Genomic DNA, 25,312 nt, shown 5'->3' with positions numbered 1-25,312 from the left:
TCTGATCCAAAGTTATTGAGAGTTTTCATATACATGTATATACTGTTGTAGACAAATAGAAAAGCTGCTGACATAAATGTTCAGCATTTTTTACAGGGTACTGTATTGCCAGATTCTAAGAACAAACTACATCCACTAATGGAAGGTTTATATGATATTTTTAGCTTGATCACTTGGGGATTATCTTGTGGCTGTTAAAAATTTGTTTGGTGGATTAAAAGTTTTATATCTCGGTCCTCGTGAGATTTAAAAAAAAAATTGTAGAATTTTATGAATTCATAATCAACTTCATATAGAAAATATGAATGAGGCAAAATGGTATCGTATATTAGCTGCCAAGTATGTATACATGAGGTGCTTAAGTTTATATTGATGTGGTATATCATCCCAATATACGTCTTCATGATGCACATGAATGAAAAAGTTCATGAACATTCATGAACTATGATGAACAAAATTCATGAATATTCACGAACATAATTTGAAAAAAAAAATTCATGAAGTTTTAAGTTAATGAATTTCATGAAAATATTCATGAATAAATCAAGAATATATTCATGAATTTTGTTCATGAATAATTAGTGTTCATGAATTATAATCATTTCACAGGGGAGACATAAAGAGTGTACAGCTTATTTCTTAACTAGTAATTCAGACATGGTTTGATTGGTCAGGTACAAAAGACAATTTATTCAAATGAGATATGTCTAAGCACCTTTAATACAGTTATAAACTTAAGAATTAGTTCGGTTATAAGAGTTATGGAATATTTTTAAAATAAGCACAGATTTTAAGGTCTAACTACACTACTGCATACCCAAGCCCTTCAAACGGCCATTAAAAACCCCATTAAAATTTCCCATCATAAAACCATCAATCATGCTATTAATTTTGTACCTTTAATTGCTATTAATTGAAAAATTTTAATACAAGTTTGATAGTCTTTAAATGTGACAGTTTTCAATTTTAATGATCATCAAAGGGTTGAAACAAATCAATTAGTTCATGGTACTTAATTAATACATTTTAATGGCTATTAACAAAACATTTATAATGATCATTAATTATTTTAATAATGGCTTTTAATTTAACATTAATGACTATTAAAGGTACAAAATTAATGGGTCTGAAAAAAAAAATTAAATGCATTTTAAGGATTTTAATGGTTTGACAAAAACATTAATAGTCATTAACTCTTATCACCACTGTCAAATTGCCCATTACAAACCCATTAAAGTTTTCACTAAGTAATTGCCATTACAATGTAATAGGGCCATCAATAATTAGTCTTCAATGTAATGGGCATCAAACCTTATGGTGTAATGGGCATTAAACATTTTGGTGTAATGTAATGGCCATTAGGTTTGGAGCAAAACCATTTTTGTAATGCCCATTAACAGTGTCATTACTTTCTGAAGTGTACTCTGTAATGGCCATTACATTTCATCAGAAAAGGTGTAATGGCCATTAAAGGTGTACAAAACTAAAAGACCATTACAAGAAAATACACTTTAATGGCCATAATTTTTAAAAATATATAATGACCATTACTTTTAAAGTACAAAAACTGTTTAAAGATCAACACAATGGTAATGGCCATTACGTTTTTACAAACAAAAGTGTAATAGCCATTATATATATACAGGTATACAAAATTAATGGACCTACATGTGACCATTACATTAGACGCATTCAGAAAATTTAGAAAATGCATTTTACCACTTAATTTCATCAAAGTTCATCATGAACTGTATCACTATGCATGTTTGACAATATCGTTGTACATGTAGTCCTTCCATTAAAAATTGCATTCAAAGTGATCCATCATTTGTTTCAAATTGATAACTGCTTCAAAAATGGGTATTCACAGTACACAATCATGTGGACCCAAAATCCTTTTAATATTCTTCAGATACATGTAAGAGTGATTTATGTTCATTATTGCATTAATTCTCAATGTACATATGATGTGTGTTTGTACAATTTGGTTGAATAGGCAATACAATTTAAGAAATGCCAAAGCTGTTTGAATATAATGTACACTATGTAAATTTAGGTCACATGCATGGTGATTGGTTTTAAGTTAATTCTTACCTATAAACAGGTTGACATACTTCCAGAGTTGAATATTTCATTTCCTGGTAGTCTTGTATTAATCATGAACCAGGTATTAAAGATAAATACTTTCCTTCATTTGTAAAATAACATGTTGTTCATATGTGTGTGAAAAGCCTCATGGCTGCCATGTATTGGAACTCTCCTGCTTGAAGTTATTGGGCGGGAAAAATTTGGCGGGAAAATTTGGCGGGAAATTTGAAGTTTTTTTATTGTGAAGGGGTTTAGTAAGCCTGTACAGTTTCCTTATTCTTCTTTAAGCCAACAACAAAATTGTAATATAGACATGGAATTCAACAATAACAATATAATGAAAAATAAGATACTGAAATAATACATTAATTTAAGGTCAACAATTCATGGTAGTATATTAAACATTGTCATATATATTACAATATGATGTGATGATATTTGTAATATTTGTAATGGCCATTACAAGAAAAAAAATGTTACTTATGAGGAATTGCACATCGGAATAACAAATGTAATGGCATTACATAAAGGTACCATTAAGTAATGGCTATTGCATTATGACCATAATTTGTTATGGTCATTAAATGGAAAATGTAATGGGCATTACATAAAGGTACCAATAAGTAATGGCCATTGCATTGTGATCATAATTTGTTATGACCATTAAATGGAAAATGTAATGGGCATTACATGAAGTTACCAATAAGTAATTGCCATTACATTGTGCTCATAATTTGTTGTGGCCATTAAATGGAAAATGTAATGGGCATAACATGAAGGTACCAATAAGTAATGGCCATTGCATTGTGATCATAATTTGTTATGGCCATTAAATGGAAAATGTAATGGGCATTACATGAAGTTACCAATAAATAATTGCCATTACATTGTGATCATAATTTGTTGTGGCCATTAAATGGAAAATGTTATGGGAGTACATAAAATCCACAGTTAGTAATGGCCATAACATTATGATGACTCCACTCTAATGGCCATTACAAACAGAATAAAGGCCATTAAGAAAAATACAAAACATGAAGTAATGGCCATTATTTTGTTAATGACCATTACAAAGAAAATATTAATAGGAAAGTAATTGAAATTTAGAAAAATAATGCCCATTACATTACTTAACTCCAGGTTTGTCCCAAAAATGGAAACGAGAAATAATGGCCAATTTTAATGGAATCAGTGTTTTTAATGGTTTTGCAATGGGTTTGTAATAGATTTGTAATGACTTTGCTGGGCAGTAGTGCTAGACCTTATAAGAAAGGAACCAGATGCTGTATACAAGTAGAAGGAACAGCAAAGTTATGATGTTTAGTTTTGAACCAGGACAGATATTTATAGAAAAAGGGGCCCTCCCTGGTACAGGAAAATAGGAAGAATACATACAAATTTTCAAGTTATTATTATTATCATAATTTGGAGTTTTATACACCGCCAGATCACCGTGCCTTCAGTATTACACTGAAAATATTTTGATTAATTGTAATTAAAACAATATTAGATTACCAGGAACTGAATGTAAGTAGCACTGCAGGATGTTAATTAACCTTTAAATGAAAACAAAAAATCATTAATTATTATATTGGTATTTCAGCCTTCAGATAATATTATAGATTATATCTTAAATATGGATTTTAATATAAGAGACCTCACTCCGGGCTTGCGTCCATCATTATCGTATAATATCATCGTACAAGGAAGTATAAACTACATCATTTAACTAATGAACTTGAAGTTCTTGGACTCACCAGTGATGCTATATATAGGGCTTGGAGTGTTGATACCTTTTATAAGCACGCGATCAGAATTAAGAAACTTAAAAAAAAAATAGGTCAAAAGATAAAAAATTCAAGATGTTGATGGAGATCAAGTACATTAGCCCATGGATCAATAAATCTAATAAACTTTCATTATTGGATTTCAAAATAATGTCAAGTTAGTGTCAAGTAATGTGACAAGTAATGTGTCAAGAATGTGTCAAGAATGTGTCAAGTTTGTGACAATTTTTTGTCAAGTATATATATCAAATATATGAGAAGTATGTGATGAGTATTAATATGTGACAAGTATGGGTCAAGGGTGTATCAAGTTTGTGTCAAGTATGTGAGAAGTATTAATATATGTGTCAAGTTTGTGTCAATTTAAGTATATATCAAGTTTGTGACATCAAGTTATAATGTGTCAAGTATGTGTCAAGTATGTGTCAAATATGTGTCAAGTATATATCAAGTTTATGACATCAAGTATGTGTCAAGTATATATAAAGTATGTGTCAAATATGTGTCAAGTATGTGTCAAGTATATATCAAGTTTATGCCATCAAGTATGTGTCAAGTATGTGTCAAATACGTATCAAGTATGTGACAAGTATATGTGAGAAGTATTAATATGTGTCAAGTTTGTGTCAAGTATGTGAGAAGTATTAATATGTGTCAAGTATATGATAAGTATGTCACAATGTCCTGTCAAGTCTGTCAAGTCTGTGACAAGTATATATGGGTCAAGGATGTATCATGTTTGTGACATCAAGTTTGTGTCAAGTAATATATATATGTCATACATTTTTCGACTGATATCTTAAACTTAATAATTTATGATAATCATGATTTGAAATTGTGTTTCCCCTGAAAAGAATTTTGGTTCCACTTAATTTTTTCAAGTTATTACCCTTGTTTATTTCTAGTATTTGAATCTTGTCCGTAGATCTCCTAAAGTTCTCGATCAGTTGCGTTAAAACTTGGTAGCAGCAAGGCTTTATAAACATGGTATAATGTTGTGTCTTAATGAGGTTCAGCCTTGATTACTTGTTTTCCTCAAAGTTTTTGAAAATTGAACATTACTCTTCAACGAAAGATGAGATTTATAACATATGTCAGGCAATTGATGTCATAATGAAATCTTAATCTAATGCAAGTTATAACACTATATGGCATTCCGCAGGCATATGTACCGCCCTCTGATAAAATGATTAAAATATGTACAGTGTTACAGTATATAGTACATATATTTGTTGTATGACAGTGAAGCCCCTGTGTAGGTATAGGCCAGCTGTATTATAGGTTACAGGATTAAAAGATGTCCCTGTCGAGTAGTGTATTTATACATAATCTGAGTGACAGCCTGGTCGACCTCCAATGTCGGGTTTAATACAGACATTCTTTTCCACTCATTGACAGTACGCCTGGCTACAATGTTTCTAGGTGTAGGATCAGATGTGCTTTTATGTTACAAAGTACCATTTATCCTTGTATTAGGTACTTCGTTTTTGAGGCCTTAATTAGTGCATGTGTCTATCAAGAAACTTGATGGATCAATATATTAGTTCAGGGGATCATATATATAAATATCTCAGAGATAACAACTCTTGGTGTGATCTGCTGACAGCATGGCATTAGGGTCAACCTGGTGTTTAGCATGGCTTCTGTATGGATAATTGTGAAATTTATTTATGTGTCTATCATCAGGGGAAATGGACATTGAAATATGGATGTTTCTGTCTGGAAATCTATATGTACTGCTGATTGTCATGTGATTTTGGTGTGCTGTACTGCAGGGATATAGATGGCAGTCTAGAATTGTATTATTCTGAGTTGAGTGATTATCGCCTCTGATATGACCAGGTGACATATTACAATGACCAGCAACATGTCGCAGATTAAATAAATATCTAATTTAGATACAAGATATGTATCTATGGTGACAGGTGGTATATATGATACACACATATTGACATGACATCAGTGGAGGGTGATAGATTTATCATAGAACCGCAAAATGACTTGAAATGAGATCAAAGTCAGATTTGGAATAATTGTACGGATACTTAATTTCAGAGAGCCGAAAGAGGAGTTCAGATCTTAGTTGCACAGAAGCTTTAAGCAACATAATGCGATTACAGAGAGGATGTTTTGAAGGATTACGGAGGAGGAATTTATAAGTTGTCCCTGTACTATATAATGGTGTCAGTGATGTGATTTTGTGATCGATACAGCTGTACGTATCATCTACATAAGAATTATTGTACACATTATGCGATGGCAAGGAGAGTGTTTGCCATCTACACACCGAAATGACTATGACTCCCGCACACGATCGAGTCTTGTCCATTTGGGAGATGGATAAACCATACGCCATCAGAAAACAGGTATCAGAAAGTTTTAATTCACCTAGTTCAACATATTCATATAGGGCTATCTTTAAAAATATCTTAAGTTTGCTGTAAGCTGACCAGAGTTTTTTACATATTGGTAGGTAGCTATAGGTTACAAAGTGCTGACCTTTTATTTTTTATTATTTAGTTCTGAAACAGATTTTCAACCTTCAATACAAAAACAAATCAGAATATAAACTGTTTGGAAATCATTATTTATTTTATGATCTAATAAACTTAAGAAACACACACCAAGCTTATTTGGGTTTGTGAGACGTATTTTCAAACCTGCAAAGAAACTTCCGGACATTAAGTCATTCAACAAAAAAAAAAGTATTATGTTTTCAATAAAATTTTCAGAGTAGGCACATTTTTTCTGGGTTTGGCTTAGTAAAACCTGTTTATCAAGACCTAAAGGGTTTGGTTGCACTAATGGTAGAACCATGTTTTATATGACAAGCATTGTTTGTACGATCATTTATTATTCTACTAAATCATTTTAATTCAGTATTCTGCTAAAATTTGAGCATACCTGTGAAAACAGGTACGTTTACATGTACTTTTGGAAGGAATATAGGTATGGAAAGAATTTTTATAGAGAAAGGATTGATAGAATCTTCACCCCATTGGGAAAGTTACAGGGAAATCTCAACCGGAGGGGGAAAGATTCTTAAGTTGCCAAACACGAGGCTTAAATAATTGTCAAGTGTTTGACAGCTTAATTCTTACCCCGGGGTTGAGATTCCCCTGTCTCACCCCCAAGGGGGTAAATGATTATTTCTCTCTTACCCTGTTTATCCTTTTATGTATTTAATATATGGATTTAACATCAATGCAAGACAATGTTGACATGACGTCATAGTATCGTCTCCGTGATGTCATGGTATTGTTGACATGACGAAAGCAATTGTTGAAAACGTGCAAAGAGAATGTATGTGTAGTTAATTCGTCTCAACCCTAAGGGTGAGATTGATAGAATCTAATACGGGTCTGTTCCGTGGACTCATAGAATCTTTCAACCCTTTTGGGATGAGATAGGCGCATCTCAACCCGAGGGGAGAGATTGTCAAATTCCCAAACAAAAGGTTTGCTGAGTGTTTGGGAACTTAACAATCTCCCTCCGAGGGTTGAGATCCCCGTATCTCATCCCAAAAAGGGGTGAATGATTATTTTTCTCTTACTCTGTTTTCCAATCGTAGTGTGAACCAAATCCAAATGTATGTAAACAACAACACGTGGACGGCAACATTCTTTGAACATAACATTTTTAGTTCTAATCGCTTTAAATGTATCCTGAATTACACCTTGTTTTCCAATTGACCAAACAGTTAGTAATTCACTAATTTTGAAAATGTTCACTACGTTTTAAATCTTCCTCAAATAGTATACACACAGCTAAACAAGCAGACGAACATATGCATGTGTGTGACGTACCCCGTAAAAATAGTTTGGGGTCAGGTCATAGTGACGTCACCCTATACAGAACAAGATCACTTTCAAAGAGCATGTGTAGCTTGTCTTTTCCCTAGGATGAAAAGAAAATCTCACCCCGGTAAAACTTTGGATGTCCCTGTCCAGGATAAGAGAAAGTGATATCTCAACCGTCGTGTAAGAGTTTCAGGCCAGTGACAGCAGGAGACTTGCCGAGTGCTGGCCAGCCAAACTCTTACACGAGGGTTGAGATCCTTGTTCGCGGAACAGACCCATGTGTGATTATTTTTCTAGCATACTTGCAAGCAAATGTAAGCTTTTATGAAAGGTTTTTCATCTCGCCATCTGCAATGCTCCTTTGAATGTGCATCAAAATCAATGACATCATCATTTACGACATTGTTAGTTTCGGTTTAAATGATGACGTTACATTATTGTGAGTATAGCATCTTATTGTGCACGTCAGCTGTTTTATGCCCCCGTGTGACATTGATTTATCTTTTTCTTGGCAAACGTGTGGTAACACCTTGTAGTATGTGATAAATAGAGGTTACACAATGAGTGATAATGTTGGATATGGAATTTATTTCACACGAGTAAGTTATTTTTCAAAAGTTGCAAAAAACACTCGCTTTTTAGCGAGTGTTTTTTGCAACTTTTAAAAAATAACTTACTCTTGTGAAATAAATTCCATATCCAACAATTTCGAGTCGTGTGACCTGTTTCTACCACAATAATATCGGCTTGAATCAAAGGGAAACGTGGCCAAGTAAAATTTCGCGTATGCAAATAAAGTGTACCGGTAACGTCCGGGACCCAGTGATGTGACGTCATTCACCTAACTATCATGTGGGAGTAGGGTACCTATAAAGTGCGAAACGAAAGCAAAACGAAACAAAACAAAACGAAACAAAATCAAACGAAACAAAACGAAATCAAACGAAACAAAAAATGAAGACATTGAAAAAAATAAAAATCTAGACTTCACAAAGGCCTAAGTGTCCCATTCTCATCGGTGTTTAAACAACACACAGGAAAGAATGAATTTATCGCAATATTCACTCAGTTTCTTAAAATATAGAATAACTCTATTTAAAAATATGCTTAGTCCACGATTTATAGGCCTGCGAATCGCATAGTGTATTTGTGCACGTTCGATCTAAAATCATGTAACGGAGGTAATATTGTAAGCAACTCCTTTTATGGCAGGAAATCCATGTGTGTATCTGAACGTGAAAAGTTATAGTTCAGGGAAAATTGCTGTACTTTAAAGGCACGATTCTTATAAAAACGCATGCTGGCCTGGGGTCCTGTGTTTGCCCCATGGGAAGGGATAAGCTTTACTATATATAGTAATAGGGAAATCACATTTGTTTTATTTGTTTTGAAATTCATTCTAAATTTGTTAACATTATTTTGAGCATGGGATGACTGCTTAATGGTATGCACATGTTGGCCCTGACTGATCCCTTAGACTGATGGGTCAGGCCAAAAAGTGTCAATAAAATTTACTGAAATATTTCAAATATGAGGTGACCGTTAAGGCCCATGGGTCTCTTGTTTTTTATTATTTTCAAAGAGATACAGATACAAAAATGTCCTCATACATGAGGGCTAGCATTCTCCGTGCTTCTTTCTTCTTATTGCGGGGAATTTATTCTTGTGTGTTGTTTTTACACCAATGAGAAAATGGAACACTATATGTAGGCCTTTGTAAAGTCTAATATTTTCTTTTTTTGTTTTTTTTAAACAATTTTTCAATGTTTTCATTTTTCGTTTTGTTTGATTTCGTTTAGTTTGATTTTGTTTGATTTCGTTTCATTTTGCTTTCGTTTCACAATTGCTAATGACAATTTTATTTGTTAGTGTATGAGAAAAAATAATTGTACAAAGGTCTGTTCCATGGACAAGGAATGTCTCAATCCTGATGTGTCCGGTAATAGTTTTGCTGGCCAGCACGTACAGTGCACGTGCACTCAGCAAGCCTAAATGTGCTTCCTCAGCTCTGGTATGATATATATCCAAGCAAAATGAACAAAAAAAATAATTTAAATACTCAGAATGTCCCTTACTCTTAATTAGCTGAGGGTTAATGGCCAGTCAACTTTATTTGCACAGGGATTGAGATATCCCTGTCAGTGTTGGCCAGCCAAACTAATATACTTTACACGAGGGTTAATGTAGATCAGAGTGCTAATTGGCCAGTCAAAATTACTTACACAAAGATTGAGATATCCCTGTCCAAGCGGAGTGCTTACCAGTCAAACTTACTTACACAGGGATTGAGACATCTCTGTCAGTGTTGGCCAGCCAAACTTACTTTACACAAGAGTTGTAGCTCAGAGTGTTGGCCAGTCAAATTTACTTACACAAAGATTGAGATATCCCTGTCCAAGCGGAGTGCTTACCAGTCAAACTTACTTACACAGGGATTGAGACATCTCTGTCAGTGTTGGCCAGCCAAACTTACTTTACACAAGAGTTGTAGCTCAGAGTGTTGGCCAGTTAAATTTACCTACACAAAGATTGAGATATCCCTGTCCAAGCTTTAAGTTGTCACTGCTGGCTGGCCAAGCTTATTAGGTTATCTGACCCAAAGGGTCAGGATGACCTATAGTCATCGTGCTTCGTCCGTCGTCGTCCGCCGTGCGCCGTGCGCCGTCCGTAAACTTTTTCTTTCAAAACGCTACTCCTCCTTAACGCTTGGGTGGATTACTTCCAAATTTGGTTTGAAGCATCATTGGGGGAGGGCAATCATATTTTATATAAATGAGGCTGGTCTGACCCCTGGGGCCAGAAGGGCGGGGCCCCAAAAAGGGAACTTAGGTGAATATTGCTATAAAATCCTACTCCTCCTTTACCCTTGGGTGGATTACAACTAAATTTTGTGTGAAAGATCATTGGGGGAGGGCGGTCATATTTTATATAAATGAAGTTGGTGTGACCCCTGGGGCCTGAGGGGCGGGGCCCCAAAAAGGGAACTTTGATGAAATTTTGCTATAAAATCCTACTCCTCCTTAATCCTTTAGTGGATTTCAACCAGATATGTTGTGAAACATCATTTGGGGAGGGCGGTCATATTTTATATAAATGAGGCTGGTGTGACCACTAGGGCCTGAGGGGTGGGGCCCCAAATGGGGAACTTTGATGAAATTTTGCTATAAAATCCTACTCCTCCTTAACCCTTTAGTAGATTTCAACCAGATATGTTGTGAAACATCATTGGGGGAGGGTGGTCATATTTTATATAAATGAGGCTGGTGTGAGCCCTGGGGCCAGAGTGACGGGCCCAAAAAAGGGAACTTTGATGAAATTTTGCTATAAAATCCTACTCGTCCTTAACCCTTTGGTGGATTTCAACCAGATATTGTGTGAAACATCATTGGTGGAGGGTGGTCATATTTTATATAAATGAGGCTGGTGTGGCCCCTGGGGCCAGAGGGGCGGGGCCCCAAAAGGGGAACTTTGATGAAATTTTGCTATAAAATCCTACTCCTCCTAACACCCATAGTGAATTATTACCAAATTTGGTGTGAAACATCATTGGAGGAGGGTGGTCATATTTTATATAAATGAGGCTGGTTTGACCCCTAGGGCCAGAGGGGCAGGGCCCCAAAAGGGGAACTTTGGTGAATTTTTGCTATAAATCCTACTTCTCTCTAACCCTTGGGTAGATTAATACGAAATATGGTGTGAAACATCCTTTGGGAAGGGTGGTCATATTTTATATAAACGAGGCTAGTGTGACCCCTGGGGCCTGAGGGGCAGGGCCCCAAAAGGGGAACTTTGGTGAATATTTGCTGTTAAATCCTAATCCTCCCTAACCTTTTGGTGCATTACAACCAAATTTGATGTGAAACATAAGGTGACGGCAATCATATTTTTTAATGAGACAGGTTTGACCCCTGGGGAAAAAAAGATGGGGCAAAAGGAGCGCTTAGGTTAAACATTTCTTAAAAATGCAATTCCTCCTTAATGCCTGAATTGATTACAACCATATTTAGTATGAAACATCATTGGGGAAAGGCAATCCTAATTGATATAAATGAGTCTTGTCTGACCCATTGGGACAGAGGGGCATGCCCCAAAAATGGGAACTTGGCTAAAGTTTTGCTTTATGATGCTGCTCTTCCTGGACAAGCTAAATGGATAAAAACCAAATTTGATCTAAAACATAACTGGCTGCGATAAATAATTTATGGTAATAATGCTGGATTGGGGTGTGTGTCCCTGCTGTAAGTGTAAGTGTTTGTCAGATGACCGTTAAGGCCCATGGGCCTCTTGTTTACACAAGGGTTGAGCTGTACGTCCAAGCTGAGTGCTCACCACCAAATTCTTACACAGGGGTTGAGATAATAAACCCTGTCGAAGCTGATATTATGCTTGCCTGAGCACTCTTCCACTCTGGTTGAAATATCCCCAAAGCTCATGCCAGCAGTGATTGCCATCCTAACTTTACACATGAGTTGACATATCCCTGTCCAAGCTGATCAGTACGGCCAGCCAAATTTCAACTTACACAGGGTTTGGGATTGATATCCCTGTCCAAGCTGTTTGCTGGTCAGCCAAACTCTTACACAGAGGTCGAGATATCCCTGTCCAAGCTGTTTGCTGGTCAGCCAAACTCTTACACAGAGGTCGAGATATACCTGTCCAAGCTGTTTGCTGGTCAGCCAAACTCTTACACAGAGGTCGAGATATACCTGTCCAAGCTGTTTGCTGGTCAGCCAAACTCTTACACAGAGGTTGAGATATACCTGACCGCAGAATTGACCCATGTTTATAACATTGCATTGATCTTCACCTAACTATCATGTGGGAGTAGGGTACCTGTGAAGTGCGAAACGAAAGCGAAACGAAACAAAACAAAACAAAACAAAATCAAACGAAACAATATCAAACCAAACGAAACGAAATCAAACCAAACGAAAAATGAAAACATTGAAAAAAATAAAAATCTAGACTTTACAAAGGCCATAGTATGTATCCAATTCTCATCGGTGTTAAAACAACACACAGGAAAGAATGAATTTATCGCAATATTCACTCTATGTAGATAATATGCTTAGTCCACGATTTATAGGCGTGCAAATCGCGTAGTGTATTGGTGCACGCTCGATCTAAAATCACGTGACAGAGGTGATTGTAAGCAACTCCTTTTATGGCAGGAAATCCATGTGTGTATCTGAACGTGAAAAGTTAGAGTTCCGGAAAAATTGCTGTACTTGAAAGGCGCGATTCCTATAAAAATGCCGACTTAACGCGCTGTTCCCATATTGCTGGTGTCGGGAGTGTAGACAGAATGGAAGCATCAGAGGAAGACTCTATTTCTGTAACTTTGATGAACTGTGAATAATTCTGGATATGTTTTAGACAATATTTAAGTACTGGATTAGTTAAGTGGATTTCCTAAGGTTGAAAAAGGAATATATTTTATTTTATTTCAGCTTTGCAGATTTTCGTAAAACCAACTTGTTCTTTTCATCAGGATGCTTGAAATAACGCTTTTAGCAAGTTGAACTACGCTAACTTATAAGAGTAATATATATGTCCCTTCATTTAATACTGTAGGTCCAGGATGTATTGCTAGACCATTTAATAGCATGCTTTTATCTCCTTGATCAGTTGAATATGACCAATTGTTGGACATGTAAATCCGAAATGACCCTTAATGGACCGGTTCATTAATGTATTGAAAATAAATGATAAATGACCAATCTGTTTCTTTCTCACCTTAAAGTCTTTGTTGTTTTATCTCATACATCAATCAACCACAAATGACTGAATTATATACTAAGCCGATGGCCATTCCACCAGTAACATTGAAAATCTCCACCAAAAAGCCTACAGCTTCCATGTTTCATCATTGTTAGCGTCTCGGCTTCTGTCAGTCATTTTACCATAAACAGACAAAGGGATTAGCTGAATGAAAAGGTCATAAAAGTTTATAAGTACAAGGGTGTTATATTATATTCCAGTTTAAAGCAGATTTTCTGTCCCTAGTGGCAGGTTGACGAAAGTGCTAATGTGCAAATGATCGATTTACTGCCTTCTGCATGCAATATGAGCTAAATTATCTGTTTGCAAAGATCAAACCTAAGAACCGGATTAACAAGGAAAATGATCTATGTACTGTAGTCCTATATAGATCTTGTCTTGGAGATAATGAGTGTTTTGTTATCAGCAGGATAATTGAAGTACATGTACATTACAAAAAAGAAAAAGTTCAAACTTGTAAAGCTGTTAGAATTTTGTCTTTCAATTTGGTCTTGAATGATAATGCTGTTTATAGTTTAATGCCTTCCTCTGACAAAGCTTAATATAGCTATATAGTCTGATCGTGTTGCCGAGGGATGGCAATTTCAGTGCCAGAGGTGAGGGTACCCGCCGGGAGTGAGTGAGTGATGTACTATATTCCATCTCCAGACAACTATTATAAGTGCCCTTAAAAGAAGGCAATAATTATCTAAATCGTCACTCACACTTCCGTTTTACTTTCAATACTTCACCTACACTCATGTTCAATATTCTTCTACCAAATTAAGATAGTGCCCAGAGGAGCTGCCCAATCACTTCAGTAACCTGTTTTTAGCCAATGGGAAGTCAGTATTTTATATACAACACAACTTTTATTAACGTACAAGTGTATTTCCAGTTCACACAACGTTACACTTGCCATAATACCACAGAATTTTTGAGAGTTGGGCATGTGTGCTGCCTGAAGATCGAGTTGGACACATTAATGCATTAGAGTTGGGTACATATGCACACACACTGGTATATCACCATATCTATCTGTAAATAAACCCCTGCCCCTGCTGTTTCTTACATTTTACAGAATCTTTGATTTTAAAACAAGTTACTGTTGGATGAATGTGTTGGATGGAAAATATTTTTTTTTAGCTCCTATCCAAACTTCAGAACCAAACTTTTGCAATAAAGGAGGGGGCCAGCTTATTTGAGAAATAGCTTCCATAAAACTTCCTGTTTCATGAATGTGTAAATTTGTAGCTTCGGCAGCTGGCATAGTTAATGTTGCATGCATCAGCAAAATATGTTGTTGTTCAAGACTGCATGATCTATCTATATATAGCCAGATCATAATTATGGTTTGACGTTTCGTGTTACAAGAATGCAACAGTCTTGGCAAAGTTATTGCTACATGTTTTCGAGATGGCACAATTTGTTTGAAACTCAGATCATAAGCTATAAATTGACATTTCATGTTACAGGAGTGCGACAGTCGAAGCCAAGACTGGACCGTTTCATCCCTCACAGGCAGTAAGAAGGAAAAGCTATGTCTGGTGTGCGGGGACAAAGCGTTGGGTTATAACTTTAATGCCGTCTCCTGTGAGTCGTGTAAGGCATTTTTCCGGAGAAATGCACACAAGGTAAGTAAAACTGACTTTCATATTAATTAAAACCAGTCGCAATTAAACAGCCCAAGTGTTACTGAAAATAGACCATAATTATTACGTAGCTAAAAATAGCACACAAGGGAAATATTGTACCCAGTTAAACAACCTTGGACAATTAACACAGTGCCAACTGAGTGTTCATCCCAGCAATCCTCACACTCTGTCATTACTCAAACAACATTATCATTTTCTTTGAATATTGTCAAATGATCATATCAATTACTTTGAATTATCGGTGTTTTTGTCTCTTTAAAATTTACAGGTCAACTTCTTATCTCCTGTATTTAAGGGAAATCATAGTATATGAATGCTGCTGTCCGTCGTTCTATCTGTCTGTTTGTCTGTTCGTCCGCATCACCATTCATGGACAAAAACGAAGTTTGAAGTGAACCATTTATCAAGCTCAAATACTGCTTCTTCTCCAAAGTTGCTTACTTTAGATTGATTATCATGTCAAAAGTTCGAAGGTCAAGATCACTGTCACTACCATATATATATTAATAAAAATAAAAATGGTTCTGGACAATATAGCAATTCAAGTTCATGTATGGAATTCTTTTTTTTCGGTAAAAGAAAGATCAAAGGTCAAGGTCACTATGACTATTAAAAGAAACTGCACTTCTGTGAAATAACTTGATCCAGTTCAAGTGGATTGATCTGCAAGCTCAAACTTTATACATTGATTCCATATTCGAACTGCTTGTTAGTGATTATATTTGGGGTCAAAAGGTCAATGAATTTGATCAGCAGGGGAAGTAATATCACCTGGTCTAGCTATTACCTTGTTATTTTCAAACAGTTTTCAAGGTTGGTTAAATACAAGGTTACAAGTGTCCTCAACACTTCATTTTAGCTGTTATGATAATTTTATAGTTACAAGTAGATTAAAAAAAATTCTGATAACATAACTGCTTTGAAATATGTTTTTTGTTCAAAATGTATTTTGTATTCAAGATGTTGTAATGGAAAAGGATTTGTTCTTGTGAAAAAAGGCATATAAGTGATGAGGAAAGCATGCAAATATTCTTCCATAGTGATTTTATCTTGCTTGTTAATGGCAATACGCAGCATTGTAAAATTTGACATTAAAGCCTGAATTTAAAAGTCATGTTTAGTAACTCATTTTCTTTAGTATTATCAAATGCATTCCAAAATTTCTTTTGATATTTGAGATAGTAGGCTGTAGATGAAAAATATGTACATTTGCATGTATTTGCAAATGGCTGCAGTTAAAAATCACATGTATTAAAAATGATGTAATAATAACCTTTCAGCTCACCTTAATGGATCTTTTTCAAATTTCATATTTGAATTTTGTTTGGTCCTACAACATGCTCAATTCTGAGACCAATTTGAAAGCAAAATGGCAGACAGGTGGCCATTTTAAATGTTTTATAAGTACTACTCAGAAGATTCTTCATTGTGTCTCTCCTATTGATCTCTGCTCCACTTGGTCCCTTGAAAGTTGTAGATATTGAAGAATCAAAGACAAAATGTCAGACTGACTTCCATTTTGGATTTTGACAGTTGGAATTGAAATTTTCCATGGATCTTTAATTCTCAAATGTTATGTGTCGGTTCCCATTGTTTTCAAATGATTAAGACAAGAGACAGGGAGAGAATTGTTTTTTTTTGAATAGAGAAAAGGCTAGATAGACCTAAAAATGATCATTTATTGGTGGGTGAAAATAACTTGATTTACTGTTTACATATATATAAGTCATCACAAAATCAATTGTTAGTATAATTTGAATGCACTGGATTTTGTTTTCAGCTTCAAATACGAAATTGCATGGTGAAAATTTCAGCAACATCATAGATCGATGAACAATATACACTAGATTTGTTTACAATAATAATCAAGATATTCAAGTCAAGCACAAAAGCTGGAAATGCATGTATACATCAAATTCTTTAGCTAGATATCTAGAGGTATACAATATTTCTTAGTATGCAGCTAGCAATTAATGATTTATAAATGGGTTCCCATGTTTATATTTATTTGTTTCCATGACAACATGGTATTCATGATAGAATGCCTTTATGAAAGACTAATTAATGATTGGAAAAGGTTAAAAATAGCATGCATACATCATTTCAGACTTCGATATTTTATAACTTTTCAAAGAGAATTGTCGCTCATTTACTACCATGTTCACTTCATTTGTATGCGTAATGGAATGTCATTTGATCGTTCGCCCCTGTGAGGAAGGCCTCGGGTTCTGTCCCCTGGCCGAGGCATACCACAGTCTTTAAAAATGGTAGTTGCTGCTTCTGCTTAGCGCTCAGCATATTAGGAGTGGGACGACTGGTTCGCCCGTTGTCAGTATAATGTGACCGGGTGGGGTGTCATGCTGGGTGTCTTCGGCAGTATGCTTCAGTGAGGTAGCACTATAAATTGGCAAAAGTTCCGGCCTATCATAAGGAGACTTGAAACGAACATACTGCAGCCTCCCAAAACACACATACGCACTCACCACACGCATGCATGTCGTACGCACGGGAGGCCGTCCTTAAATGACCTTAGCTGTTGATAGGACGTTAAACAAAATAAACCAAACCAAACCAATATAGGCTAAGGTTTTAAGTCCAAGAAAAAGTTAAATTACTTATACTGCAAGTTACACTATCTAAAATTGATAACTGTCTATAGGCATTTAATGCAGGAAAAATTCAAATCATGAATATTTTCACAGGAAAAATAGATTGAAATCATGCAGGAAATAATTAAGCCCTCATCAAAGATAAATGATGACTCAAAATTTAAAAAAAAATGTTTATGATTGATGAAATGATTCATCATTTTAAAGAGGAAATGAATTTGTGAGGAATTAATCAATTTTAATGTGTTTGTAGAAAATCATTACGTTTGATTGACTTTTGTTTTAATGTTTCCTGTTTTACTGATACCCTGGGTAATTATTACTAAAAAACGAAAATACAGATCATGTGTACTGAGAGTATATATAGGATTGAGCATTATCCTGAATGGTCTGAGAAATTGATACTTTACGGTATTTGATCTCCATCACAGTCGGTTGGGCCCATGAAAAGATATAAAGACGGAGACTCACCAACTTGATTCCCAGTGTTATGTGTTTTTATGATGGCCCAGGCTATATATATATCTGAATCATGTAAACCATAAATAAATCACAAAATCTTCATGGCTGTATCTAGATGTTGCGATACTTAGTCTTTAATTTATAAATTTTTTGAATTGGAGTTGCTTTGAAGGTTGTTATAGTTGAAAACAGAAAGTCTGCAGCCAATGCAAGCTCAGATATGATTAGATATACCATTAGTTTTGTCTTAATTGTTCACAATTAATTAGCTGTTTGATTATTGATTATACAATATATACTTCACTGTTCTTAATATTACGGAAGAAAATTTTTGGTTTTGATTTCTTGCTTTGCTATTAACAAAGTCTTTTATAGGTCATTGCAGACTCCAGCATGGCCGCGGTGGCCGAGTGGTTAAGGTGTACCGACACTTTATCACTAGCCCTCCACCACTGGGTTGCAAGTTCGAAACCTACGTGGGGCAGTTGCCAGGTACTGACCGTAGGCCGGTGGTTTTTTCTCCGGGTACTCCGGATTTCCTCCACCTCCAAAACCTGGCACGTCCTTAAATGACCCTGGCTGTTAATAGGACGTTAAACAAAAACAAACCAAACCAATCACAGCATGGTTTAATAATGTAAGACTTTTAGTAATCAAATTATCTTTATGATTCAAATTTGGAAACATAATTTCAGAGAAGATTCAAAAGAAGAGAATTCTAGGATCTAGGGAAAGGTTTGTTAATTTGTACTCTTGATTTAAGCTAACTAGCTATAGATTTCTGAAAATATTGTCTCTATCTCTTCTAAATTACGACTAGAGCTTCGTAATTAAAGCATATCCAATGGAAGTTAATTACATGTTTATAGGGAGAACAGAATTTAACACTAAAACACATTGATTTTAGTTTTACATTATTATACACGCTGAAATATCTCTTGCTCATTTAAATGTGAGATGATTTCCCCTAACAAACATTACATTTTTAGAGCGGAAAAAATGTTAACAATAAAGTTATACATGAAAGAACTGTTAGATTGGAAATGTTGACAATAAAGTTATACATGAAAGAACCGTTAGATCGGAAAATTACACTCCTGCCATTTCAAGTAGCAGTAATATCTTCCTGGATGGATATCTTAGAAATTGAACTAAACCACCAATGACCTACCTAAAATGTGGTGATCATTATACATGTATTTGGAAACTAAAGGCTTCTTGACAATGCCAAGAACAGTAATGTAACATGATCTCTATATTGTGGTTTCCTGATGTCGATCATCAACACAGTTTTCTAGGAAGCAATGCCACCATGCTGGGCGACTTTTACAAACTTGCCCAGAAGTACACTTTTGTGGTTCAAAATGGTTGGATCATCACGGGAAGTATATATAATGAAACATGTACAGGTGTCCTGCTGTTTTAACTTTCAATTCCTGACAGATTTTAAATCCTATTTGAGTAATGTGTTGAAAGATGTATAATGATAGGTTGTATTGTTGTCTGTACAGATCTACAGTACATTTATATACTTAAACGAATGTCTTGAGACTAAAAGTGTTCTGCATTCACAAACAGGGACATGGCAGAATTTCAGTCTTGTTGGTATAAAAACATGCATTTACTGTATAAAAATCAGTTGTCACTGGGAACAAAATATTTGGCCAGATTATGGCTTCACCGGGTGTTTGTTAATAGACTATTTGGTCTGTTTATGGAGGTATTGGTTAATAGACTATTTGGTCTGTTTATGGAGGTTTTTGTTAATAGACTATTTTGCCAGTTTATGGAGGTGTTAGTGTAATAGACTATTTGGCCAGTTTATGGAGGTTTTGGTTAATATACTATTTGGCCAGTTTATGGAGGTTTTGTTTAATAGACTATGTGGTCGGTTTATGGAGGTTTTGATAAATAGACTATTTGGTCTGTTTATGGAGGTTTTGTTTAATAGACTATTTGGTCTGTTTATGGAGGTTTTGTTTAATAGACTATTTGGCCGGTTTATGGAGGTTTTGTTTAATAGACTATTTGGTCTGTTTATGGAGGTGTTGGTTAATAGACTATTTGGTCTGTTTATGGAGATGTTGGTTAATAGACTATTTGGCCGGTTTATGGAGGTGTTGGTTAATAGACTATTTCATCAGTTTATGGAGGTTTTGTTTAATAGACTATTTGGTCTGTTTATGGAGGTGTTGGTTAATAGACTATTTGGCCGGTTTATGGAGGTATTGGTTGAAAGACTATTTGGCCAGTTTATGGAGGTGTTCGTTAATAGACTATTTGGCCGGTTTATGGAGGTATTGGTTAATAGGCTATTTGGTCAGTTTATGGAGGTTTTTGTTAATAGACTATTTGGCCAGTTTATGGGGGTGTTAGGGTAAATAGACTATTTGGCCAGTTTATGGAGGTGTTCGTTAAAAGACTATTTGGTCTGTTTATGGAGGTGTTCATTAATAGACTATTTGGTCTGTTTATGGAGGTTTTGGTTAATATACTATTTGGTTTGTTTATGGAGGTGTTGGTTAAAAGACTATTTCTTCAGTTGATGGGTGTTCGTTAATAGACTATTTGGCCAGTTTATGGAGGTGTTGGTTAATAGACTATTTGGTCTGTTTATGGAGGTTTTGGTTAATAGACTATTTGGCCAGTTTATGGAGGTGTTCGTTAATATACTTTTTGGTCTGTTTATGGAGGTTTTGGTTAATAGACTATTTGGCCAGTTTATGGAGGTGTTCGTTAATAGACTATTTGGTCTGTTGATGGAGGTTTTGGTTAATAGACTATTTGGCCAGTTTATGGGGGTGTTAGGGTTAATAGACTATTTGGCCAGTTTATGGAGGTGTTCGTTAATAGACTATTTGGCCAGTTTATGGAGGTGTTCGTTAATAGACTATTTGGTCTGTTTATGGAGGTGTTCGTTAATAGACTATTTGGCCAGTTTATGGAGGTTTTGGTTAATAGACTATTTGGTCTGTTTATGGAGGTTTTGGTTAATAGACTATTTGGCCAGTTTATGGAGGTGTTAGTTAATAGACTATTTGGTCTGTTTATGGAGGTTTTGGTTAATATACTATTTGGCCGGTTTATGGAGGTTTTTGTTAATAGACTATTAGGCCAGTTGATGGAGGTGTTCGTTTATAGACTATTTGGCCGGTTTATGGAGGTTTTTGTTAATAGACTATTTGGCCAGTTTATGGAGGTGTTGGTTAATAAACTATTTGGTCTGTTTATGGAGGTGTTCGTTAATATACTATTTGGTCTTTTTATGGAGGTTTTGGTTAATAGACTATTTGGCCAGTTTATGGAGGTTTTGGTTAATAGACTATTTGGTCTGTTTATGGAGGTTTTGGTTAATAGACTAATTTGGCCGGTTTATGGAGGTGTTCATTAATAGACTATTTTGCCAGTTTATGGAGGTTTTTGTTAATAGACTATTTGGTCTGTTTATGGAGGTTTTGGTTAATAGACTATTTGGCCGGTTTATTGAGGTATTGGTTAATAGACTATTTGGCCGGTTTATTGAGGTTTTGGTTAATAGACTATTTGGTCTGTTGATGGAGGTGTTCATTAATAGACTATTTGGTCTGTTTATGGAGGTTTTGGTTAAAAGACTATTTGGTCTGTTTATGGAGGTATTGGTTGATAGACTATTTGGTCTGTTTATGGAGGTGTTGGTTGAAAGACTATTTGGTCTGTTTATGGAGATGTTCGTTAATAGACTATTTTGCCAGTTTATGGAGTTGTTCGTTAATAGACTATTTGGTCTGTTTATGGAGGTTTTGGTTAATAGACTATTTGGCCGGTTTATGGAGGTATTGGTTGATAGACTATTTCTTCAGTTTATGGAGGTTTGTTTAATAGACTATTTGGCCGGTTTATGGAGGTATTGGTTAATAGGCTATTTGGCCGGTTTATGGAGGTATTGGTTGATAGACTATTTCTTCAGTTTATGGAGGTTTTGGTTAATAGACTATTTGGTCTGTTTATGGAGGTGTTGGTTAATAGACTATTTGGCCGGTTTATGGAGGTATTGGTTGATAGACTATTTGGTCTGTTTATGGAGGTTTTGGTTAATAGACTATTTGGTCTGTTTTTGGAGGTTTTTGTTAATAGACTATTTGGTCTGTTTTTGGAGGTTTTGGTTGATAGACTATTTCATCAGTTTATGGAGGTATTGGTTGATAGACTATTTCATCAGTTTATGGAGGTTTTGGTTGATAGACTTTTGGCCGGTTTATGAAGGTTTTGGTTGATAGACTATTTGGTCTGTTTATGGAGGTATTGGTTGATAGACTATTTCATCAGTTTATGGAGGTTTTGGTTGATAGACTATTTCATCAGTTTATGGAGGTATTAGTTGATAGACTATTTGGCAGGTTTATGGAGGTTTTGGTTGATAGACTATTTGGTCTGTTTATGGAGGTATGAGTTGATAGACTATTTCATCAGTTTATGGAGGTTTTTGTTAATAGACTATTTGGTCTGTTTTTGGAGGTTTTTGTTAATAGACTATTTGGTCTGTTTTTGGAGGTTTTGGTTGATAGACTATTTCATCAGTTTATGGAGGTATTAGTTGATAGACTATTTCATCAGTTTACAGAGGTGTTAGGGTAATAAATCGTTTGGCCGGAATATGGAGGTGTTTGGTTAATAGACTATTTTGCCGGTTTATGGAGGTGTTTGGGTAATAGATTGGGCAGTTTATGTAGGTAATTAGGTCAAAGTCTATTTTGCCAGTTTATTGAGGTGTTTGGTTAATATACTATTTGGTCGGTTTATGTTGGTATTTGGGTTAATTATCTGACTAGCTTATGAAGGTGTGTAGGTAAAAGACATATACTGTTATAAAACAATAGAAATATGTATCTATATTCTTATATGTGCCTTTAATAATAGTTTCTGACATTGGTAATGATTAATTATCCATATATCATAATGGAATGGATGATCATTTGATGGTGACAGCTTAATGACATATGGCAACAGTTCTGTTGTAAAAATAAATAACAGTTCAAACTTGGCCCCGGGTTATCTTTAATGTACAGATTGACATTATTTGTCTGTTCTCTGAAACAATTTTTTGTCAGGATGACCTATAGTTATCATTCTTCATTTGTCGTCGTCAGCCATGCGTGGACTTTTTGCATTTAAACTAATCAAGTTCCACCAGTGGGACTGAGCTCTAACTTGCCTGAAATGATCCCGAGATGGTCCTGACCAAGGGTTGTTATTTTTTCGGGATAGTTCTGAAATCCAAGATGGGCAGGGGCCACTATGGCTGAGTGGTTAAGGTGTCCCGACACTTTATCACTAGCCCTCAATCCACCTCTGGGTCGCGAGTTCGAAATCCACATGGGACAGTTGCCTTGTAATGATCATAAGCCGGTGGGATTTCTACAGGTACTCCGGCTTTTCTTCACCTCCGAAACATAGCACATCCTTAAATGACCCTTGCTGTTAATTATAAGGACATTAAACAAAATGAACCAAAGAACCAATTTGGCCGCCAAAGTGTCAGTCATTGTCAACATTACCATTATACTCGCTACTGTTTATGTATATTACAATTGAACATGAGTCTTTAGAGTCAATGACAGTTAAGGCCCTTGGGCCTCTTATTTTGATGAGCCCTTTAACACATTGTACAAATTTCATCTCATGCATGTCAGCTTTTTAGATTGCAGACCAATTCAAATAGAGTCGCTGAATCAGTTAATATACAGCTATAAATGGATTTTGACTGAACGTTGGTTTAACACAGGTCAGCCAGCATGCTTAAAGTTACACCGATTTGTTTGAACATCATCAGGTATGCGATGATTGTGAGTATGAGGACTTTATAAGGTCAATGTTTCCATGTGAGGATGAGGACTTTATAAGGTCAATGTTTCCTCAATGTTTCCAGCTAAAAGGTCAAGATGATAGGGTTCAAATTTGGTTTCTGTATTACAACATTGTACCAGAAGATTTTTTGCTTGTTTCGGTTATGTCTTGGGTATATACACGGGGCCTCGATCGGTGGCCGAGTGGTTAAGGTGTCCCGACACTTTATCACTAGCCCTCCACCTCTGGGTTGCGAGTTCGAAACCTACGTGGGGCAGTTGTTAGGTACTGACTGTAAGCCGGTGGTTTTTCTCTGGGTACTCCGGCTTTCCTCCACCTCTAAAACCTGGCACGTCCTTAAATGACCCTGGCTGTTAATAGGACATTAAACAAAAACAAACCAAACCAAATTTGGGTATTTACTCATGATACAGTGTTCTTTGATAACGTCACTGCCATGTAGTAATTGGTCATCACAGTGTATGCAAAACTTCCTGACCTAACATAGGACATTCAGAAAGACAATGTACGTGTCTGCAACCAGAAAAACATCAAACAAATGAATCCAGTTACTTTATATTTTCTTCTTCCCTTCCTTATTTTTTCAAATGTTTTGGAGTCTGTAACTGGTAAAAACTAAGTGACAAGCTGATACCAGACATTTGGTTCAGTTTATTAAAGCAAATTGTTGGTCTGATGAAAGTTTTTACTGGTCTGAACGGGCGGTCAGATGTCTGTGGCTTTATACATGGACATTTACCTTCATTTGAAATTCAAAAGTCAAATCAGTGTAACATTTTAACTACTTATAGAAAGGAGAGAAGGCAATCTACTTTTTCAAGTAAATTCACAAACCTGCCAAATTAAGAACTTAAACTCAGACTTTTAAGTTTTATATAAAATATTCTGAAAGGAATTTAAACCATACAAGAGGATAGAGATCTGTTTGACCTCTTCTCCCTAGTGCATTAATCAAAGAGACATACCAGGCTTAAGATATTATAAGTACATTAAATAACAGATTTGTTCCATAGTACAACCTTGTCAAACTGATTTATATCAAGTCCAGTCTGTTCTATTCTTTGGTTGAGCAATCTATTGTAAACATCTGTTTCCTGGTGACCTATATACTACCAAGACTTTATAGGGAGGTATTTTTATAGATCAGATTTAGGTTACCCGTGGGCTTAATCCCTATAACTAAACCAATATTGATTTTCCTAGCTGTGAGGGTCAAAAACCCTTAGCTGTGTCAGGCAATATGATTAGGCAATTAAGTGTTTCTGTCATGGCCAAGCTAATATGTGTTTCGGGGTTTCAGGACAGAC

General features: G+C 35.5%; 1 protein-coding gene across 1 annotated transcript in view; it reads left to right on the top strand.

Annotated features, from left to right (window-relative positions):
- Positions 1–25,312, top strand: part of LOC117341078 (nuclear hormone receptor HR96-like) — a 98,740-nt gene that overhangs the window by 67,269 nt on the left and 6,159 nt on the right. Inside the window, exon 2 of the mRNA XM_033902911.1 lies at positions 14,911–15,069. Within this exon, the coding sequence (XP_033758802.1) occupies positions 14,911–15,069 (159 nt within the window). The remainder of the gene's footprint in view (positions 1–14,910; positions 15,070–25,312) is intronic.

This window comes from Pecten maximus, chromosome 13, assembly GCF_902652985.1.
Source record: "Pecten maximus chromosome 13, xPecMax1.1, whole genome shotgun sequence".
NCBI lineage: Eukaryota > Metazoa > Mollusca > Bivalvia > Pectinida > Pectinidae > Pecten > Pecten maximus.
The sequence above is the reverse complement of the archived record's forward strand: the minus strand, read 5'-3'. Positions and strand labels throughout refer to the sequence as shown.